Raw genomic sequence first — 17,478 nt, 5'->3', positions numbered from 1 at the left:
TCTCTCTCAGGTCATATCATATATTTAGAAAATCTCATGTAGATTCAGTCTTCAGTGATACTATTTTAATAGCTAAAATATGGCTGAGTTTTACTAATTGAGAGTACATTTTTTTTTAAGCATTGGATTCGTTTGGAGATTTTCCCAGATGTTCTTGTTCATAGATTAAAAATGATAGTTGATCCTGCTGACAGTAGCTACATGCCTTCCCTGGTTGTGGTGTCAGGTAATTGAATTAGTTTACTCAAAGAATATCTTCTCTCATAGGATAAAAACTCCTTTGTCTGATTCCTTTACTCTCTTTTTCCCCACTAGGTGGAAATTCCCTAAATAACCTAATTGAACTAAAGACAATCAACATTAATCCCACTGACACCACAGTGTCCCTTCTGAATGACTGCACAGAGGTATGATATCGTTTTTGATGGTTTGCAAAGGACAGTGGAGGTGACTTTTTTGATTGTCTCTAAACTAACATTGAGCCTGCTTTCCCCCCTGAATTAGATTAAACAGGTATATAATTTGAATTTGCTGCTTATCAGATCAGCTTGAAAAGGAAACAAAATAAATTTCATTCTCACTATCTTAAGTAAGAAGTGAGGGTAAAGCTCCTAGCATAAGTTGTTACCGGGCACATCATACTGGTTTTTGTATGCAGCACAGGATTGTTTTTATTAAGTATCTATTAAGATGTGATGGTTTTTTTCTACCTGCACATGTGACACCTAAATTGCTTTTTTGTTTTCATTCCTGTGGCATCAAGTATGGAACATGTCCTGAAATACTGAGCTATTGATTTGCTTGGTTATAAAGTAATTTTTAAAATGAATACAAGTTTATTATAAATATTGAAAATGCTGTCAAGTTTCTTTTACATAGTTCCTCTATTACAGAGCAGTGAGACTGTCTCATATCTTTCAGTAAATCTTTTCACACAGGTGTCAATACAATTTTAATAAATTAAATATATTAAAAATAATACAAAATAAGATAGTTTTTAATACCACCTATATATTATTATTTCATGAGGACTTATTTAATTGGTACAATGATAGTAGGTAAAGATATCAAATAATTGACATTTATTCATCTAAAATTTATAAGTGAGTTCAAAAAATAAAAAAAAAGTTTTTTTAATGTTTATTTATTTTTGAGAGCGAGAAAGAGACAAAGTGAACAGGGGAGGGGCATAGAGGGAGGCACAGAATCTGAAGCAGACTCAAGGCTCCCATCTGCAGCACAGAATTTTTGAACTCAAAAACCATGAGATCCTGACCTGAACCGAAGTTGGATACTTAACCCACTGAGCCATCCAGGTGCCCCATAAGTGAGTTTATTTTTAAATTATTAAATTCAGTTCAGCATTTATTATTACTATTATTGTCGTTGGTCTACCCACATAAGAGCAGACAAGTTCAAGGTGGTCCTAGTGTGTTATTTAAAAGAAGCTGATACATAGCCATCAAGTTAATTTGTTCATGGGTGAAAAGTTGGTAACTTGTATCTAGTCTATGGGAATGTACCAGCTTCTTTTCCCAGGTCTAAGAGGTGATGATCCGGCCTTTATTTTCAAACTTCAATAAATAGAATTATGGGAAACCATTCATTCCTGAATGTCATTATTTTGGGATATACCAATTAATTAATTGATAATTAGTACCAGTGGTGGTAATAAGTGAATAAAGTCATAAATTATTGAAAGGAAAGATAATACTGAATTTTCTGAAAAAAAGTAATACCGAGTTTTAGTACATTTTACTGTTAACTCATTGCTAGATAACTGAAAGCAGCTTGTCTAATGTCTTAATTATACTTCTCAATATTGTTGTACTTTAAATCAAGTAGAGTTAATTAAATCAGTAACTAACGATTTATAAAAGGTGTATTAATTGTAATACAATAAATTTTCAACTTAGAACAATTTATTACATAATATTTGGTAAGTATAGAGTAGTGTACATGAGATGTGAGAAATATGAAGCATTGTGAGTAGTTGGAAAACTCATGACCCACTCTCTATTCCTCCAACCAGCTTAAGAACGAGAATATTATCATTCCTGGGAAGCCATTGGACATTCTAGCATTGCCTTTCCTATAAAAATGGCTTGTTGTGGTAATTTTCTAACATAACCAAAAATAAAAAGTGTACTGATTCCCCCACAAACCTTTGACACATCTTCAACAATTATCAACATTTTTGCCATTCATGTTTCACTGTCTCCTATATCTTCCCCCTTTTTTTAAATTCCTAGAGTGTTTAAAAGCAAGTCCTAGATATGACCTTATTCCACATTATGTACTTCAATATTAACCGCTAAAAAATAAACATAAAAAATTAAATTAAAAAAACGAATAAATAAGAAATATAAAAGGGATGCCTGGGTAGCTCAGTCAGTTATACGTCTAACTTTTGATTTTGGCTCAGGTGATGATCTCATGGTTGTGAGATCGAGCCCCAAGATCTACGCCCAGCGTGGAGCCTGCTTAGGATTCTCTCTCTCCCTTTCTCACTCTGCCCTCTCTCTGCTCGCTTGCTCTCTTTCTCTCTCTCTGTAAATAAATAAACAAACCTCCAACAAGGACTTTAAAAACGTAATCACAATGCCATGATCACACCTAATAGTTATTCTTTAATATCATACAATATCCAGTCAGTGTTTACATTTTTTGGAGTTATCCCATAAATATCTTTTTGCAGTTGGTTTGTGTGCCTTTACTTTGCACTTCATTTAAGTCTTGATTCTCTTGGTTTTGTTTTGCCAAAGAAAGAAATTGGTTTTCATTTCCTGTAGAATTTTTCATTTTTTCATTTGTTTTTTTGCATTCCAGTGGTTTTGTTCCATCTGTGTTTCCTGAGACATCTTAGGTAGTAGATCTTGTGGTTTGATCAGGTCCATTTGGGGCAATAAGAAGTCAGTGGAAGTGTGTGTGCTTCATGCTGCCTCATCACTCTTTGTTCACAGGAAATATAGGCATAGAGGAATACTGTAGATGCCAGATACAGGATGTGGGGCACTCTGCACGACAAAGAACCAACTTTAACAAATGGATGTCAAAGGCATAACAGAGAGAGGTTGCATCCTGTTTGGATCCTGATTTGAACAAGCCAAGAATAGAAAAATGTTTATGAGATGATCAGAAATGTTGATTACTGGTAGCGTATTAGATGATAGAAAGAATTATTGTTTTAGGTATGACCATAGTAATGTGGATGCATTTTTTAAATGCCTGTACTTCAGTGACACACTGAAGTTTGAAACAACATGGTCCCTGGAATTTTCTTATGATAATCCATATATGAACAAAATTGCTCATAATGTTGATAACTTGGAACTAGGTGATAGGGTTGTGGGGCTTTTTGTGTGATTTTCTCTAATTTATATATATTCAAGTATTCTTTATACTAAAAATTAAGAATGCTCTGAACTACCTGATGTTTAATCTCTTTCCAAATAATTCTTGGTTCTATAATGCTTTAAGACAGAAAAGCTTGTAGTCATTCAGTAAGGCTATTATACTGCTTCATTTTAGTAAGAAAATGAGTATGAGTCCCATGCCTTGGATATACATACGTGGTGATTAATGCCTTTTTAAAACTGTACTCAAATGTAGCTGTATTAATATTGCCTAACTTGCTTGAAATTTCCAGAACTAAAGTGAAAGAGCTGTAACTTTCCGCACATTCCATGTCTCAAATGTGTTGCTGTCCAGTTTAAGTATCTCATGTATTTGAGTTTAAAAAGTCTGTAGCTTACTGTTTTTGTGTCCAGTATCACAGGTATATTGAAATTGCAATAAAGCAGTGCAGGAGCTCAGGAATTGATTGTAAAATTCATGGTCTCATCCTGCTGGGGCGGATCCGTGCAGAGGAGGAAGATTTAGCTGCAGTTCCTTTCTTAGCCTCTGATAATGAAGAGGAAGAAGATGAAAAAGGAAACAGTGGGAGGTGAGAGCCATTTGTTACTGGTGGTGCTCATTCCAAAATTCTCACCCTTAAAAGCAGGTATTTAATTGGAGTGTATTTAATAATGAGAGTAATTTTATGCACTCAGGAATGTTTGGAAAATTTTAGTTGTTTTAAAAAATTTTAACTTAATTTTTGAAAAATGTTTAATGTAGAAACACATTGGGGTGCCTGGGTGGCTCAGTTGGTTGAGCGTCTGACTTCAGCTCAGGTCATGATCTCATGGTTCGAGAGTTCGAGCCCTGCGTTGGGCTCTGTGCTGACAGCTCAGAGCCTGGAGCCTGCTTCAGATTCTGTGTCTCCCTCTCTCTGCCCCTCCCCCATGCACACACATGTGTGTACTCTCTGTCTCTCAAAAATAAATATTAAATATCATTAAAAAGAAGAAATAAAAATGTTTAATTTTTCTACCTGAAATATCACAATTAATGTTTTGATATATATCCTTTTAGTTTTCTTTTTTATCTGTCCCTAATTGTGTTTTTCCAAGAGATGGTGTGATATGATATACATTTTATAAACTTTTTGCTAAATATTTTGTTAACTTTTAAATTAAAATATTGTGTAAAATATATATAATAAAATCTATCCTCAACTATTTTTATTTTTTTAGTAAAAAAATTTTTTAATGTTTATTTATTTTTGAGAGAGAGAGAGAGAGGGAGACAGACAGACAGAGAGACAGAGCATGAGAGGCAGAGGGGCAGAGAGAGGGGGAGACACAGAATCTGAAGTAGGCTCCAGGCTCTGAGCTGTCACCACAGAGCCCGATGTGGGGCTTGAACTCACAGAGTGCAAGATCATGACCTGAGCTGAAGTCAGAGGCTTAACTGACTGAGCCACCCAGGCGCCCCAGCCTCTTAACTGTTTTTATTTTTTGATCAAGTGGGATTCATTCCTGGGCTTCATGGCTGGTTCAACACTCGCAAATCAATCAACGTGATACATCATGTTAATAAAAGAAAAGATAAGAACCATATGATCCTGTCAATCGATGCAGAAAAAGCATTTGACAAAATTCAGCATCCTTTCTTAATAAAAACCCTCGAGAAAGTCAGGATAGAAGGAACATACTTAAACCTAATAAAAGCCATTTATGAAAAGCCCACAGCTAATATCATCCTCAATGGGGAAAAACTGACAGCTTTCTCCCTGAGATCAGGAACATGACAGGGATGTCCACTCTCACCACTGCTGTTTCACATAGTGTTGGAAGTGCTAGCATCAGCAATCAGACAACAAAAGGAAATCAAAGGTATTAAAATTGGCAAAGATGAAGTCAAGCTTTCACTTTTTGCAGATAACATGATATTATACATGGAAAATATGACAGACTCCACCAAAAGTCTGCTAGAACTGATACATGAATTTAGCAAAGTTGCAGGATACAAAATCAATGTACAGAAATCAGTTGCATTCTTATACACTAATAATGAAGCAACAGAAAGACAAATAAAGAAACTGATCCCATTCACAATTGCACCAAGAAGCATAAAATACCCAGGGATAAATGTAACCAAAGATGTAAAAGGTCTGTATGCTGAAAACTATAGAAAGCTTACGAAGGAAATTGAAGATATAAAGAAATGGAAAAACATTCCGTGCTCATGGATTGGAAGAATAAATATTGTTAAAATGTCAATACTACCCAAAGCTATCTACACATTCAATGCAATCCCAATTAGAATTACACCAGCATTCTTCTCGAAGCTAGAACAAGCAATCCTAAAATTTGTATGGTACCACAAAAGGCCCCGAATAGCCAAAGTAATTTTGAAGAAGACCAAAGCAGGAGGCATCACAATCCCAGACTTTAGCCTCTACTACAAAGCTGCAGTCATCAAGACAGCATGGTATTGGCACAAAAACAGACACACAGACCAATGGAATAGAATAGAGACTCCAGAATTGGACCCACAAAAGTATGGCCAACTAATCTTTGACAAAGCAGGAAAGAACATCCAATGGAAAAAAGACAGTCTCTTTAACAAATGGGGCTGGGAGAACTGGACGGCAACATGCCGAAGAATGAAACCAGACCACTTTCTTACACCATTCTCAAAAATAAACTCAAAATAGATGAAGGACCTGAATGTGAGACAGGAAACCATCAAAACCCTAGAGGAGAAAGCAGGAAAAAACCTCTCCAACCTCAGCCATAGCAATTTCTTACTTGACACATCTCCAAAGGCAAGGGAATTAAAAGCAAAAATGAACTATTGGGACCTCATGTAGATAAAAAGCTTCTGCACTGCAAAGGAAACAATCAACAAAACTAAAAGGCAACCCACGGAATGGGAAAAGATATTTTCAAATGACATATCAGACAAAGGGCTAGTATCCAAAATCTGTAAAGAACTCACCAAACTCCACACCCGAAAAACAAATAACCCTCTGACGAAATGGGCAGAAAACATGAATAGACGCTTCTCTAAAGAAGACATCTGGATAGCCAACAGGCACATGAAAAGATGCTCAACGTCGCTCCTTATCAGGGAAATACAAATCAAAACCACACTCATATACCGCCTCATGCCAGTCAGAGTGGCTAAAAGGAACAAATCAGGAGACTATAGATGCTGGCGAGGATGTGGAGAAATAAGAACCCTCTTGCACTGTTGGTGGGAATGCAAACTGGTGCAGCTGCTCTGGAAAACAGTGTGGAGGTTCCTCAAAAAGTTAAAAATAGATCTACCCTATGACCCAGCAATAGCACTGCTAGGAATTTACCCAAGGGATACGGGAGTGCTGATGCCTCGGGGCACTTGTACCCCAATGTTTATAGCAGCACTTTCAACAGTAGCCAAATTATGGAAAGAGCCTAAATGTCCATCAACTAATGAATGGATAAAGAAATTGTGGTTTATATATACAAGGAATACTACGTGGCAATGAGAAAGAATGAAATCTGGCCATTTGTAGCAACGTGGATGGAACTGGACAGTGTTATTCTAAGTGAAACAAGTCACATAGAGAAAGACAGATACCATATGTTTTCACTTTTATGTGGATCCTGAGAAACTTAACAGAAGACCATGGGGGAGGGGAAGGAAAAAAAAAAGTTAGGGAGGGAGCCAAACCGTAGGAGATTCTTAAAAACTGAGAATAAACTGAGGGTTGATGGGGGTGGGAGGGAGGGGAGGGTGGGTGATGAGTATTGAGGAGGGCACCTGTTGGGATGAGCACAGGGTGTTGTATGGAAACCAGTTTGACAATAAATTTCATATTAAAAAAAACCTTTTTAAATGTATGTAGTTCCTTGGCATTAAGTACATTCATATTATTGTGTAATTATGGGCAGTATTTATCCCTCAAATATCCATACCATTAAATAGCCTTTTGTTAGGACGCCTGGGTGGCTCAGTCGGTTAAGTGACCGCCTTCAGCTCAGGTCATGATCTCAAAGTCTGTGGGTTTGAGCCCCACATCGGGCTCTTGGTGACAACTTGGAGTCTAGAGCCGGCTTCAGATTCTGTGTCTCCCTCTGTCTCTGCCCCTCCCCTGCTCACACTCTGTCTCTCTCAAAAATAAAATCAAAACCAAAAAAAAAATTAACAAAAAAATAGTCTTCTGTCATGTAATTTTATTGAGTGCAGTATTTCATCTTATGACAATGTTCTCATTTGCTTACTCAATTAGATATTTTGCATGAATATTATAGTGATGAATATTAGTGTACTCATTCACCATAAATCTATTGAATACCTGTTATTAGCTAAATCCTGTTTCTGTCCTGTGAATGCTGTGGTGAATATGCAAATTAAGACAAACACACACATTAGAATTCATCATCAGAGTGGCCTTACGGCTGTGGAAAGTGCATGAAGGAGAAATGCATGGTGCTTTGAGAGTCAAACAAAAGACCGTTGATCTACAAAAGAGCATTGATCTGTCAGGAGAACAAGAAAAACTCTCTCCAAAGGCATACTTTCAGGAAATGTCAGAGTTTTCAAAACAAAGTGGGCAGAAAAAGGTGTTTCGGGCAGGGGAATAACATATACCAAGGGTTAAGAAAGACATCTGCCAGGTTTCTGCACATTCACTTTTTTAATTCTTTTTTCCCCCTTACATTTATTTATTTATTTATTTATTTATTTATTTAATGACCTAGAGAGACAGAACACAAGTTAAGGAGGGGCAGAGAGAGAAGGAGACACAGAATCTGAAGCAGGCTCCAGGCTCTTAGCTGTCAGCACAGAGCCCAATGCGGGGCTCGAACTCACAAACTGTGAGATCATGACCTGAGCTGAACTTGGACGCTTAACCGACTGAGCCACCCAGGTGCCCCAGAAAACAGTGGATTTTCAAGTGTTGTGTGTGGGTTATATTCAAATGGCTTTGTTTCTTAAGGCATAAGTAAGAAATTTTCATAAAATACAAAAATTCATACAAATAGTAAAACCAGTATCTATCTTGTACAGAAAAAAATTTAAATATATATAAAAATCCAAGATGGCTTTTAGACTGTAATCTAACTACTTCTGAAATATATCTAGATTATAGGTTCTTTCTTTCTGTCTTTCTTTTTTAATTTTATTTTTTATTTTTTAAAATTTACATCCAAATTAGCATATAGTGAAACAATGATTTCAGGAGTAGATTCCTTAATGCCCCTTACCCATTTAGCCCATCCCCACTCCCACAACCCCTCTAGTAACCTCAATTCTCCATATTTATAAGTCTCTTCTGTTTTGTCCCCCTCCCTGTTTTTATATTATTTTTGTTTCCCTTCCCTTATGTTCATCTGTTTTTGTCTCTTAGTCCTTATATGAGTGAAGTCATATGATTTTTGTCTTTCTCTGACTGACTAATTTCACTTAGTATAATACCCTCCAGTTCCATCCACGGAGTTGCAGATGGCAAGATTTCATTGTTTTCGATTGCCAAGTAATACTCCATTGTATATATATACCACATCTTCTTTATCCATTCGTCCATCGATGAACATTTGGGCTCTTTCCATACTTTGGCTATTGTTGATAGTGCTGCTATAAACATGGGAGTACATGTGTCCCTTTGAAACAGCACACCTGTATCCCATGGATAAATTCCTAGTAGTGCAATTGCTGGGTTGTAGGGTAGTTCTATTTTTAGTTTTTTGAGGAACCTCCATACTGTTTTCCAGAGTGGCTGCAACTGCTTGCATTCCCATCGCTTTTTTAATTCTAAGATGTTTATGGAGGACTGGAATGTGTAGGCAGATGTTTGAGCTCTGTTCACGTCCCAGTAGAAAACAACAGAGATAAATCACTTTCCTCAGATAAGTTGTATTTCCCTAGAGAAATTGCTAAAAGTACATTGCTAAATCAAATGATATACAAAGTCAGTTGATACGTGTTACTGTTGTCCTGCTAGTGTAACCTGTTCCTTGCGGATACTAGAAGGAGGCAGGTACCCTAGTGCTGGCTGAGTTCTTCTGCACTGCCCTTTTCACTAAGTGTTTTTTAGTTTTTTAGACAATGTAAGCTGTCTTTCTTTTAGAAACAGAGGAGCTCTGCCTCTCACTGTTATTAAAACACATTCTCTTAGTCGTGAATGGGTGGCAACTGTGGCAATAAATCAGGTTATTCTGGGGTTCTGTGATCTTGGTTTTGGATTCTGTCATGTATTATTTTGGAACCTTTGCACTGAAACTGAAAAGAAAATAGTATATATGATACTACCTCATCTAGAATATATATCATATTGTATGTTATGGTTCAAACTGGTGGTATCTATATACGTTAATTAAGGAAGGAAAATTCCAGTTTCCTTGAATGAATCATTGAGATTTTTAAGAGGAAGATCTATAGATTTGCATATTCTTATTCAGTAGCTATGAAAATGAATTGGGCAAATATGTAAATACATGTACTATATATATGAGATAACCAAAAATGTTTGAGCTATACTCATTGATGAAATTTTTACATAATTGAATACATTAACAAAATAATTCTAGGTATTTGAATGTAATGTTTTTTCCTGTCAGATCTTAATTAGCTAACGATTTCAGGGTGAATGAGTAGTCCAGACAGTCTCCCCTTGCCCACACTAACTACCCACTGACCTCCATTCCTGCTGGTTGATAATTACATGGTACTAGTTGTTTCATATCTTACATATCACTCTTGGTGTCCCATACATATTTTTGACTAAAATGTGTTGTAAGTATGTCAAAGATACATGGTCCCTGGTTTACAGTAGTTTAACTTGTAAGTTTTCAACTGTACGATAGTGCAAAAGTGATACACATTCAGTAGAAGCCATATTCGAATTTTGAATTTTGATCTTTTCCCAAGTTAGTAATATGTGGTACAATCCTCTCTTTTAATACTGGATGGCAGCAGCAAGCCTTAGCTCCCAGCCATGTGATCACAAGGGTAAATAACCAATATACTTATTATAGCCATTCTGTTCCTATACCATTCTGTTTTTCATTTTCAGTACAGTATTCAAGAAATTACATGAGATGCTCAACACTTTATTATAAAATAGGCTTTGTCTATTTTGTCCAACTATAGACTAAGTGTTCTCTGCATGTTCAAGGTAGGGTAGGCTAAGCTATGATTTTTGAATAGGTTAGGTGCAGTTTTAAAATGCATTTCAACTTATGGTGTTTTCTATTTATGATTAATTTATTGGGGTATAACACCATTGTAAGTGGAGGAAGATCTGTACTTACAATATACATTACTTGTTCTCTTTTGCCTGGTATCAGATGAAAGAATTTTCCTACATTTTTATTCCCAACCCATAATATTTGATCCCTGAAAGTAAATATTCATTAGTATATAATGTTAAAAAAATCTTACTTATCTGGAATCTAGTCTCGAGCCTTCACTTTTCCATCCTCACTTATAAAAATAGAACAAAAGCAAACAAAAAGGCAAACACCTTAAACACAGAAGAAGCAGTTCCTTAGTAGCTGGCATTACCTGACAACGAAGAAAATCTAACACTGTCCCATTTACTTGGTGGTCTCGAGTTCAAGAACTGGAGTACTTTATTCATTCAACTTCCAACCCATTGAGGGCAGGTCAGGAGATTTAATGAGCAAGGTGGTGGGAGCCAGTAGCCAGAGCTTTGCTTCAGGAGCCTTGGGGTACAGAGCAGGCCCCTCAGGAGAGCAAGGAGGTGGGGGATCTCTAGCCCAGCTGCCCTATGTGGAGGGCAGAGGGTGTGAAGGATAAAAATTACATTTTGCTTTGGGACATGTATCTGTGTTAGAGTACCTCAAAAGTCATATGGCTAAATCTATTTTATTACTTCTTTGAGGGGAAAAATGTTTATTGTTTAATAAACCAGTTGTTCATTTAGATTTACGGACATTGCCACAATGCCAGGCCCAGTGGTGATTCCTGAGGCCATTTAATCATTAAGTGTTCTCTGAATTTAACATCTGTAGTAGTTGTGTATTGAGGCATTGGGCGGGTATATCTGTGAGACAGTAAAACAGTTGTTTTGTTCAACTTGATGTGTAAAAAGAAAGAGAGCTTCATAGTGTGTCATAGAAAGGTCTCCGCCAAAAACAAGGCTAGAGTTAAATTACACTATTGAAAGGTATTATGATGGCATCTAGAAATTTTGACCCTCTGGAATGCTAACTTGTGTATTTACTTGAGGTTTTGTTGTATTAAAACAAAACTTTTAAGAGTTTCTGATAATAACCAGCAAACTTTGCTTGCTTGAGGTTGCTTTCCTTTTTGTTTAAAAAATTTTTTTATATTAAATGACTTCTATTTCTGTCTTTTTTGTTTGGTTAGCCTTATTAGAAAGAAGGCTGCAGGGCTGGAATCAGCGGCTACAATAAGAACCAAAGTGTTTGTGTGGGGACTGAATGACAAGGACCAGCTGGGCGGCCTGAAGGGCTCTAAGGTATCCCTCTCTGCCTGAAGTTCCTCACCTGACACTCACCTGTCATCACCTGTCATTACATGATCGAGGAGGATCTTTGCTGGTGCCTTTGTCCCAGAGAGGCTCAAAAATAATCAGACCTCTTTGGAGGTTTTTATGATGGTTTACCTTCTATAAGTTGTTGTGTAAATTGGCTTTTCTAAAGAAATTCTTGATATGAACTTGCAGACATCAGAGTTAGTTTCTATTAAAGCCTCTGTCGTTAGAAAATAGTGCACTTCAGATGTAGTGGTATTATTGCTGTTTTATAAACTAGAAAATATACTTTTGGAAAGATTTGACAAACAGATGAAAATTATGACTGTAATTATATTTTGCCTTCAGTACAATAAACATTTTCGCTAACCATGAACAAAATAATGTGTAAAAAATGCCATAGTGGCATAAAGATGAGCAAGACGTCATTTAAAGACTAGGTACAACAAATGATGCATTTGAACTAGGGTTGAATTCAGCATCTGTTATGTTACTTAGTGTCTCTAGCCACAAAACAAATTACTCGAAATTTAGTGCCTGGAAATAGTTTCCCTTCCGATGAGTGTCTCTGCCTTTCAGTATTCTGTGAGACTTCACCCATCATAAGATCCCTTATTAACTTGCATTGTTGAGAAGCTGGTAAAGTTAGAAGTCATTTTAAATCTCCCCTTTCAAATACAACAAATTTTCATCTTTATTTGAACATCCTTGAATCAGTTTGTGTTTTAAAGCCCCAAGGCTCCATTTGGAGGTGGGCAGGGGGCAGTAAGCTCTGGGAGTCTCAGTTGTAATGGTGTGGGGCTGTATAGAGGATTTGTTGGAGTTTGCACGTGAAGCATAGATTTGGCATTCCATGGTTATGATGAAGATTCTTTCTGGTGCTGGAGTAGTGATTATCTGATAATTTTGGGGAATTATAAAGATAAAGTCTTTAAGAATTTTAAATTAAGTCATACCCATACCAATGGGAAATTGAAGCACATAATTTCTGAGAGATGTCAGAATCAATAAGAATGAGCAGGAAGTGACATGAAATAAAATGTTTACCAGATGCTGGGTTACATCTTTACATCATATGTATTTTATTTTTCACCTTTTATTGTGGAGCTGTTCAGACATAGCAGGTAGAAAGAATAGGGACCTGAGCCCTCATGTTCCTGTCCAGCTTCAACCGTTAACAGTAGAGGGTCATGGTTTTTGTCTTTATTTATTTTACACCTCCACCCCTGTTTAAAGTAGATCTCAGCATATCATTTCATCTTTAGAATACTGTACTGAATCTCTTAGAGAAAAGAACATCTTTGGTTAATATAACCATCCAAATTACAAAGTTTACATGTAATTTCAAACGTGTAAATAAAATTGTTTTTTTCCTTCTTTTGCTTAACAACAAATCCTGTTCTAGATAAAAGTTCCTTCGTTCTCGGAGACATTATCTGCTTTGAATGTAGTACAGGTGGCTGGTGGTTCTAAAAGTTTGTTTGCAGGTATGATTATTCTTACACTAAAAAATTTTTAAATTATGCTTAGCACTAAAAACATAGTTGTTATGTTGTGAAAAGTGAGTCCTATCCTCCTTGTTCTTTGCAGTGACTGTGGAAGGGAAGGTATATGCCTGTGGAGAAGCCACAAATGGCCGGCTGGGGCTGGGCATCTCTAGTGGGACTGTGCCCATCCCTCGGCAGATTACAGCTCTTAGCAGTTACGTGGTCAAGAAGGTGGCCGTTCATTCAGGTACCAGGCCAGAGTTGGCACTTGTATGCAGATAAGCCTTTTGCTCATGCTCTGTAAATAACTATGGCCCTTAAATATTTTTTCTGAGGGCGTCCTTGCATTCCTTTTCAAGTTTTACTTGTTAAGAATAAAAATTGGATAATATAAATCTCCAGGTGGTCTAGAATTTATTGTTGGTACACAAGGGTTTTTAGAGACCAGTAGTTGTAGGCATTCCAGGCGTGTGGGGACTAACCCTCCAAGGTATGCATTTTCAGTCTAGAAGCAGTGGTCACTGGTTCATGACATCTTTGAAATCGTCATGTTCTGTGCTTAAATATAAGCTTGAATATCTTTGTGAGGAAAGAGCCTATAACTTTCCTCAGATTTTCAAAGTGTCTGTGAACCCTAGTGATAAGAAAGATCCTCTGAAAAAAATCCCACTCCCTCAATTTAGAACCTTTACTGAGAATTATTCCAAAGCACTGTGTGAGGCCTCTGAGGAATGGAACTAAATTAGATACAAAACTCAGTTCATGCCTGCACTGAATAGGTTTGGGTTTAGCCCCATATAAAAGCAAGTCCAAACAGTAGTGGCATGAGCAGGATAGAATTTTACTTTCTCCTCTGTAAAAGTCTGGAGCCGGGGTCCAGGGCCAATATGGTAGCTGAGTGCCCACGAGGAGCATAAGCACAGGCTCGCTCTTTCTGTCCATCCTTGATAGATGGCCATGCAGCTCTCCTAGGTGAGCACAGACAGGTGTTTCCTCCAGCCCACTCATTCCCTCGAAGCAGTTTTCAGGAAGCCTTGCTCACTTCTGTCATGTCTCTGTCACCATCTTCTCTGGACAAGGGAGTCTGGGAAGTATACTTTTTAGCTGAGTGTGTTGTTACTCTCCTTGCTGTGGGTTCTGTTGGTAAAGAATAGGGCAGAATGAATGTTGTGGGGGACTGGGATCTCAGGAGTTGGCAGGTACACAGGTGACAGAAAATGCCAATAAAGATAGTGCTGTTCAATCATGGGGCAGAGTGGATGGACTGGGACAGTGGTCCACACTGGGGAAGAGCATGAGCATGAAGATTGAATACAGTGCCTTAATTGTAAATGATACTGTTTTTGCTTAAATAACTTCACTGTTGGTGTGCATTTTTCTAAAGCTTAATTGCCAGTACATTTGATAATTTGCCTAATCACAAATGTACTTATTTCTACTTTTTTCCATCTGAATTTTGATCTTTTGTATATTTAACATAACAGGAACCCCATTATTAAATGGCACTGTTTTTTTCTTCATTGCAAGTAAAATTCTTTCTAGGATTTCAACTTTGTAGTTTAATAAAAGTTCACTTACTTTATGTATTTGTCACCCTGAAATGTTGATCCTATCTACTCATTTATTCAGCACATATTCATTGAACACATACTCTATGCCAGGCAGAGTAAGTAATTACACTGTGAACTTTTTGTAATGCAACTTTGGCAGCCCATATCTGTGTGGATGTTGCAGGTGGCCGGCATGCTACGGCTTTAACGGTTGATGGGAAGGTGTTTTCCTGGGTGAAGGTGACGATGGCAAACTTGGACACTTCAGCAGAATGTAAGAATATTTTCTTCATTACTTGCTAGTAAGAAACTGTTACTGATAATAATAGTGAACATCTTTTGGTAGTTATTTTGCAGAAAATTAAATAGGATAGGTCATTTTTGAAAATGGAACTTAAAATATCTATTTGTTAAAAATATCTGTGCATGTGATTTGGCCTCACATGATCTGTTTTAATGTTTGATAGTTGATCTACAGATGTTTGACTAAATGTGGATCAGTGTTGATGTCCTTTTTTTCTTCTTTAAAATGACTTGATCAATTATGGGGAATATTATTTTATCTTGCTTTAGGAACTGTGACAAGCCACGGCTTATAGAGGCCCTGAAAACCAAGCGTATCCGAGATATTGCCTGTGGCAGCTCGCACAGCGCAGCCCTCACATCCAGTGGGGAGCTGTACACCTGGGGCCTTGGAGAGTATGGCCGGTTGGGACATGGGGATAATACAACACAGCTGAAGCCCAAAATGGTGATTATACACATTTTTGTTGCTTACAGAAAACTTACCATCTGCTGATTTCAAGAGAAGATAAGCTTCGAGTCTAGGAAAGTTCATAAAGACATGTGCATTATTGGCTTTCAGTCTGTGGAAAAAATTTCCCTTGTTTTTTCAGTGCCTGTGCTTGATTCTGTTTTTAAATTTGTAATTGAGTAGGTCAAAGTCCTTCTTGGTCACAGAGTAATCCAGGTTGCATGTGGAAGTAGAGATGCACAGACCCTGGCTCTGACTGATGAAGGTGAGCTGCTGCCAGACTCTATGTTTCTGGGTGGGTAGGAACATCATGAATGCTGGCCTGAAGTACATATTTTTTGAACCTAGGTTTGGTATTTTCCTGGGGTGATGGTGACTTTGGAAAATTGGGCCGAGGAGGAAGTGAAGGCTGTAACATTCCCCAGAACATTGAGAGACTGAATGGACAGGGTGTGTGCCAGATTGAGTGTGGAGCTCAGTTCTCCTTGGCTCTCACCAAGTCAGGAGTGGTATGGACTTGGTACGTAAACTCCCTGTCACCCATCAATGTGTCCGTGTCCATGTAGACAGTGGTGGGACCCTGTACCCCATGCCTACCCTGGAGGGATGGTTAACTCTTCATTTTCTTACTTATCCAGGCATCTTTGTTCTTTTATTTATTTTGACTTAGGATTAGTGACAATATTATAATAATAAATTTCTCATTGTAACTCGGTCATTTGGGAAAGAACAGTAGAGAATTTTTAGCCCAGCTTGTCTTTTCTGTTTAGATGAAGTTTATATAGAGGGTTTCTTCTTCCTTACCATGCCAGAAGCCTAGTGATCAAATGGACAGAAAGCAGATTTTTTATTTCTTTGATCCTGAAAAAGTTCACGTCTGTCTTGTGAAAGCTTATTTTATTAAATTTAAAAGGAGTAGGGCACCCAGCTGACCTTGTGACAGTGTGATGGGCCTTTGCTTGAGTGTTATGACTCAGCAGCAGCTTGAGGAAGAATTAGACCTGAGAGGACTTTTAAGAAGCATTTGAAATTGTCATGTGTTCAAACTCTTTATATAAAATCTACATCAGTAACTTAAGTGTTGTACAATATATGTTAAGGATCTTACTATAGAATTAGTGAATTAATTTGAATTAATGATATACTATTTTATAACATAATTTCAGAGACCCTAGGCACTTAGTCTGATGTTAACATGTTGGCTTTAATGGGTGTTTTCCTGTGGAACATTACCTGATGATAACCATATATTAAAATGCACACTGTTGACTTTCTTGCAGGGGGAAGGGGGATTACTTCAGGTTGGGCCATGGCTCTGATGTGCATGTGCGGAAGCCGCAGGTGGTGGAAGGGCTGAGAGGGAAGAAGATTGTGCATGTGGCCGTCGGGGCCCTGCACTGCCTAGCCGTCACAGACGCAGGGCAGGTAAGCTGAGGTGACAAGTCCTTGTATCAAAAGTGTAACTTACGATGAAATGAAATGAAATGATGAAGAACTAGGAGGGTGGGCTGTGCCCATTTTGTTCCTGTGTGTATCTGTCCAGTTGTAAGCATGGGCAGGGCACCCAGTAAAGTGTTGTTGACTAACATGTATTACAAAGTAGTGGGTTTTCCTGCTCTAAAATCCACCTGTAAATGAGAAAAGATTATTGTCATGGAAGGTGCTCCTACTGCTAAGGTGTTAGCAGTGTTTCACTTTAGAACTTGATAGCTGATGGAGAGATATACGTACATCATTTTAGAAATAAAGTCATTCATGACAAGTATTACTCCTCCATGACAGGCTCATGAATGTTATATTTTAAAAATTCATTTATGACAACAAATTAGCACACTGTTTTAAAACAAAATG

At 37.4% G+C, this 17,478-nt stretch overlaps 1 protein-coding gene across 1 annotated transcript in view; it reads left to right on the top strand.

The window, feature by feature from the left end:
* The window catches only part of HERC2 (HECT and RLD domain containing E3 ubiquitin protein ligase 2), a 278,735-nt gene that overhangs the window by 195,171 nt on the left and 66,086 nt on the right, over positions 1 to 17,478 (top strand). The window contains 12 exon segments of the mRNA XM_043554905.1: positions 121 to 226; positions 316 to 407; positions 3,771 to 3,946; positions 11,710 to 11,821; positions 13,242 to 13,323; positions 13,427 to 13,570; positions 15,058 to 15,105; positions 15,108 to 15,147; positions 15,447 to 15,624; positions 15,811 to 15,892; positions 15,976 to 16,147; positions 16,908 to 17,052. Of these exon segments, the coding sequence (XP_043410840.1) occupies positions 121 to 226; positions 316 to 407; positions 3,771 to 3,946; positions 11,710 to 11,821; positions 13,242 to 13,323; positions 13,427 to 13,570; positions 15,058 to 15,105; positions 15,108 to 15,147; positions 15,447 to 15,624; positions 15,811 to 15,892; positions 15,976 to 16,147; positions 16,908 to 17,052 (1,377 nt within the window).

This window comes from Prionailurus bengalensis, chromosome B3 (assembly GCF_016509475.1).
Source record: "Prionailurus bengalensis isolate Pbe53 chromosome B3, Fcat_Pben_1.1_paternal_pri, whole genome shotgun sequence".
Lineage (NCBI taxonomy): Eukaryota > Metazoa > Chordata > Mammalia > Carnivora > Felidae > Prionailurus > Prionailurus bengalensis.
The sequence above is the reverse complement of the archived record's forward strand: the minus strand, read 5'-3'. Positions and strand labels throughout refer to the sequence as shown.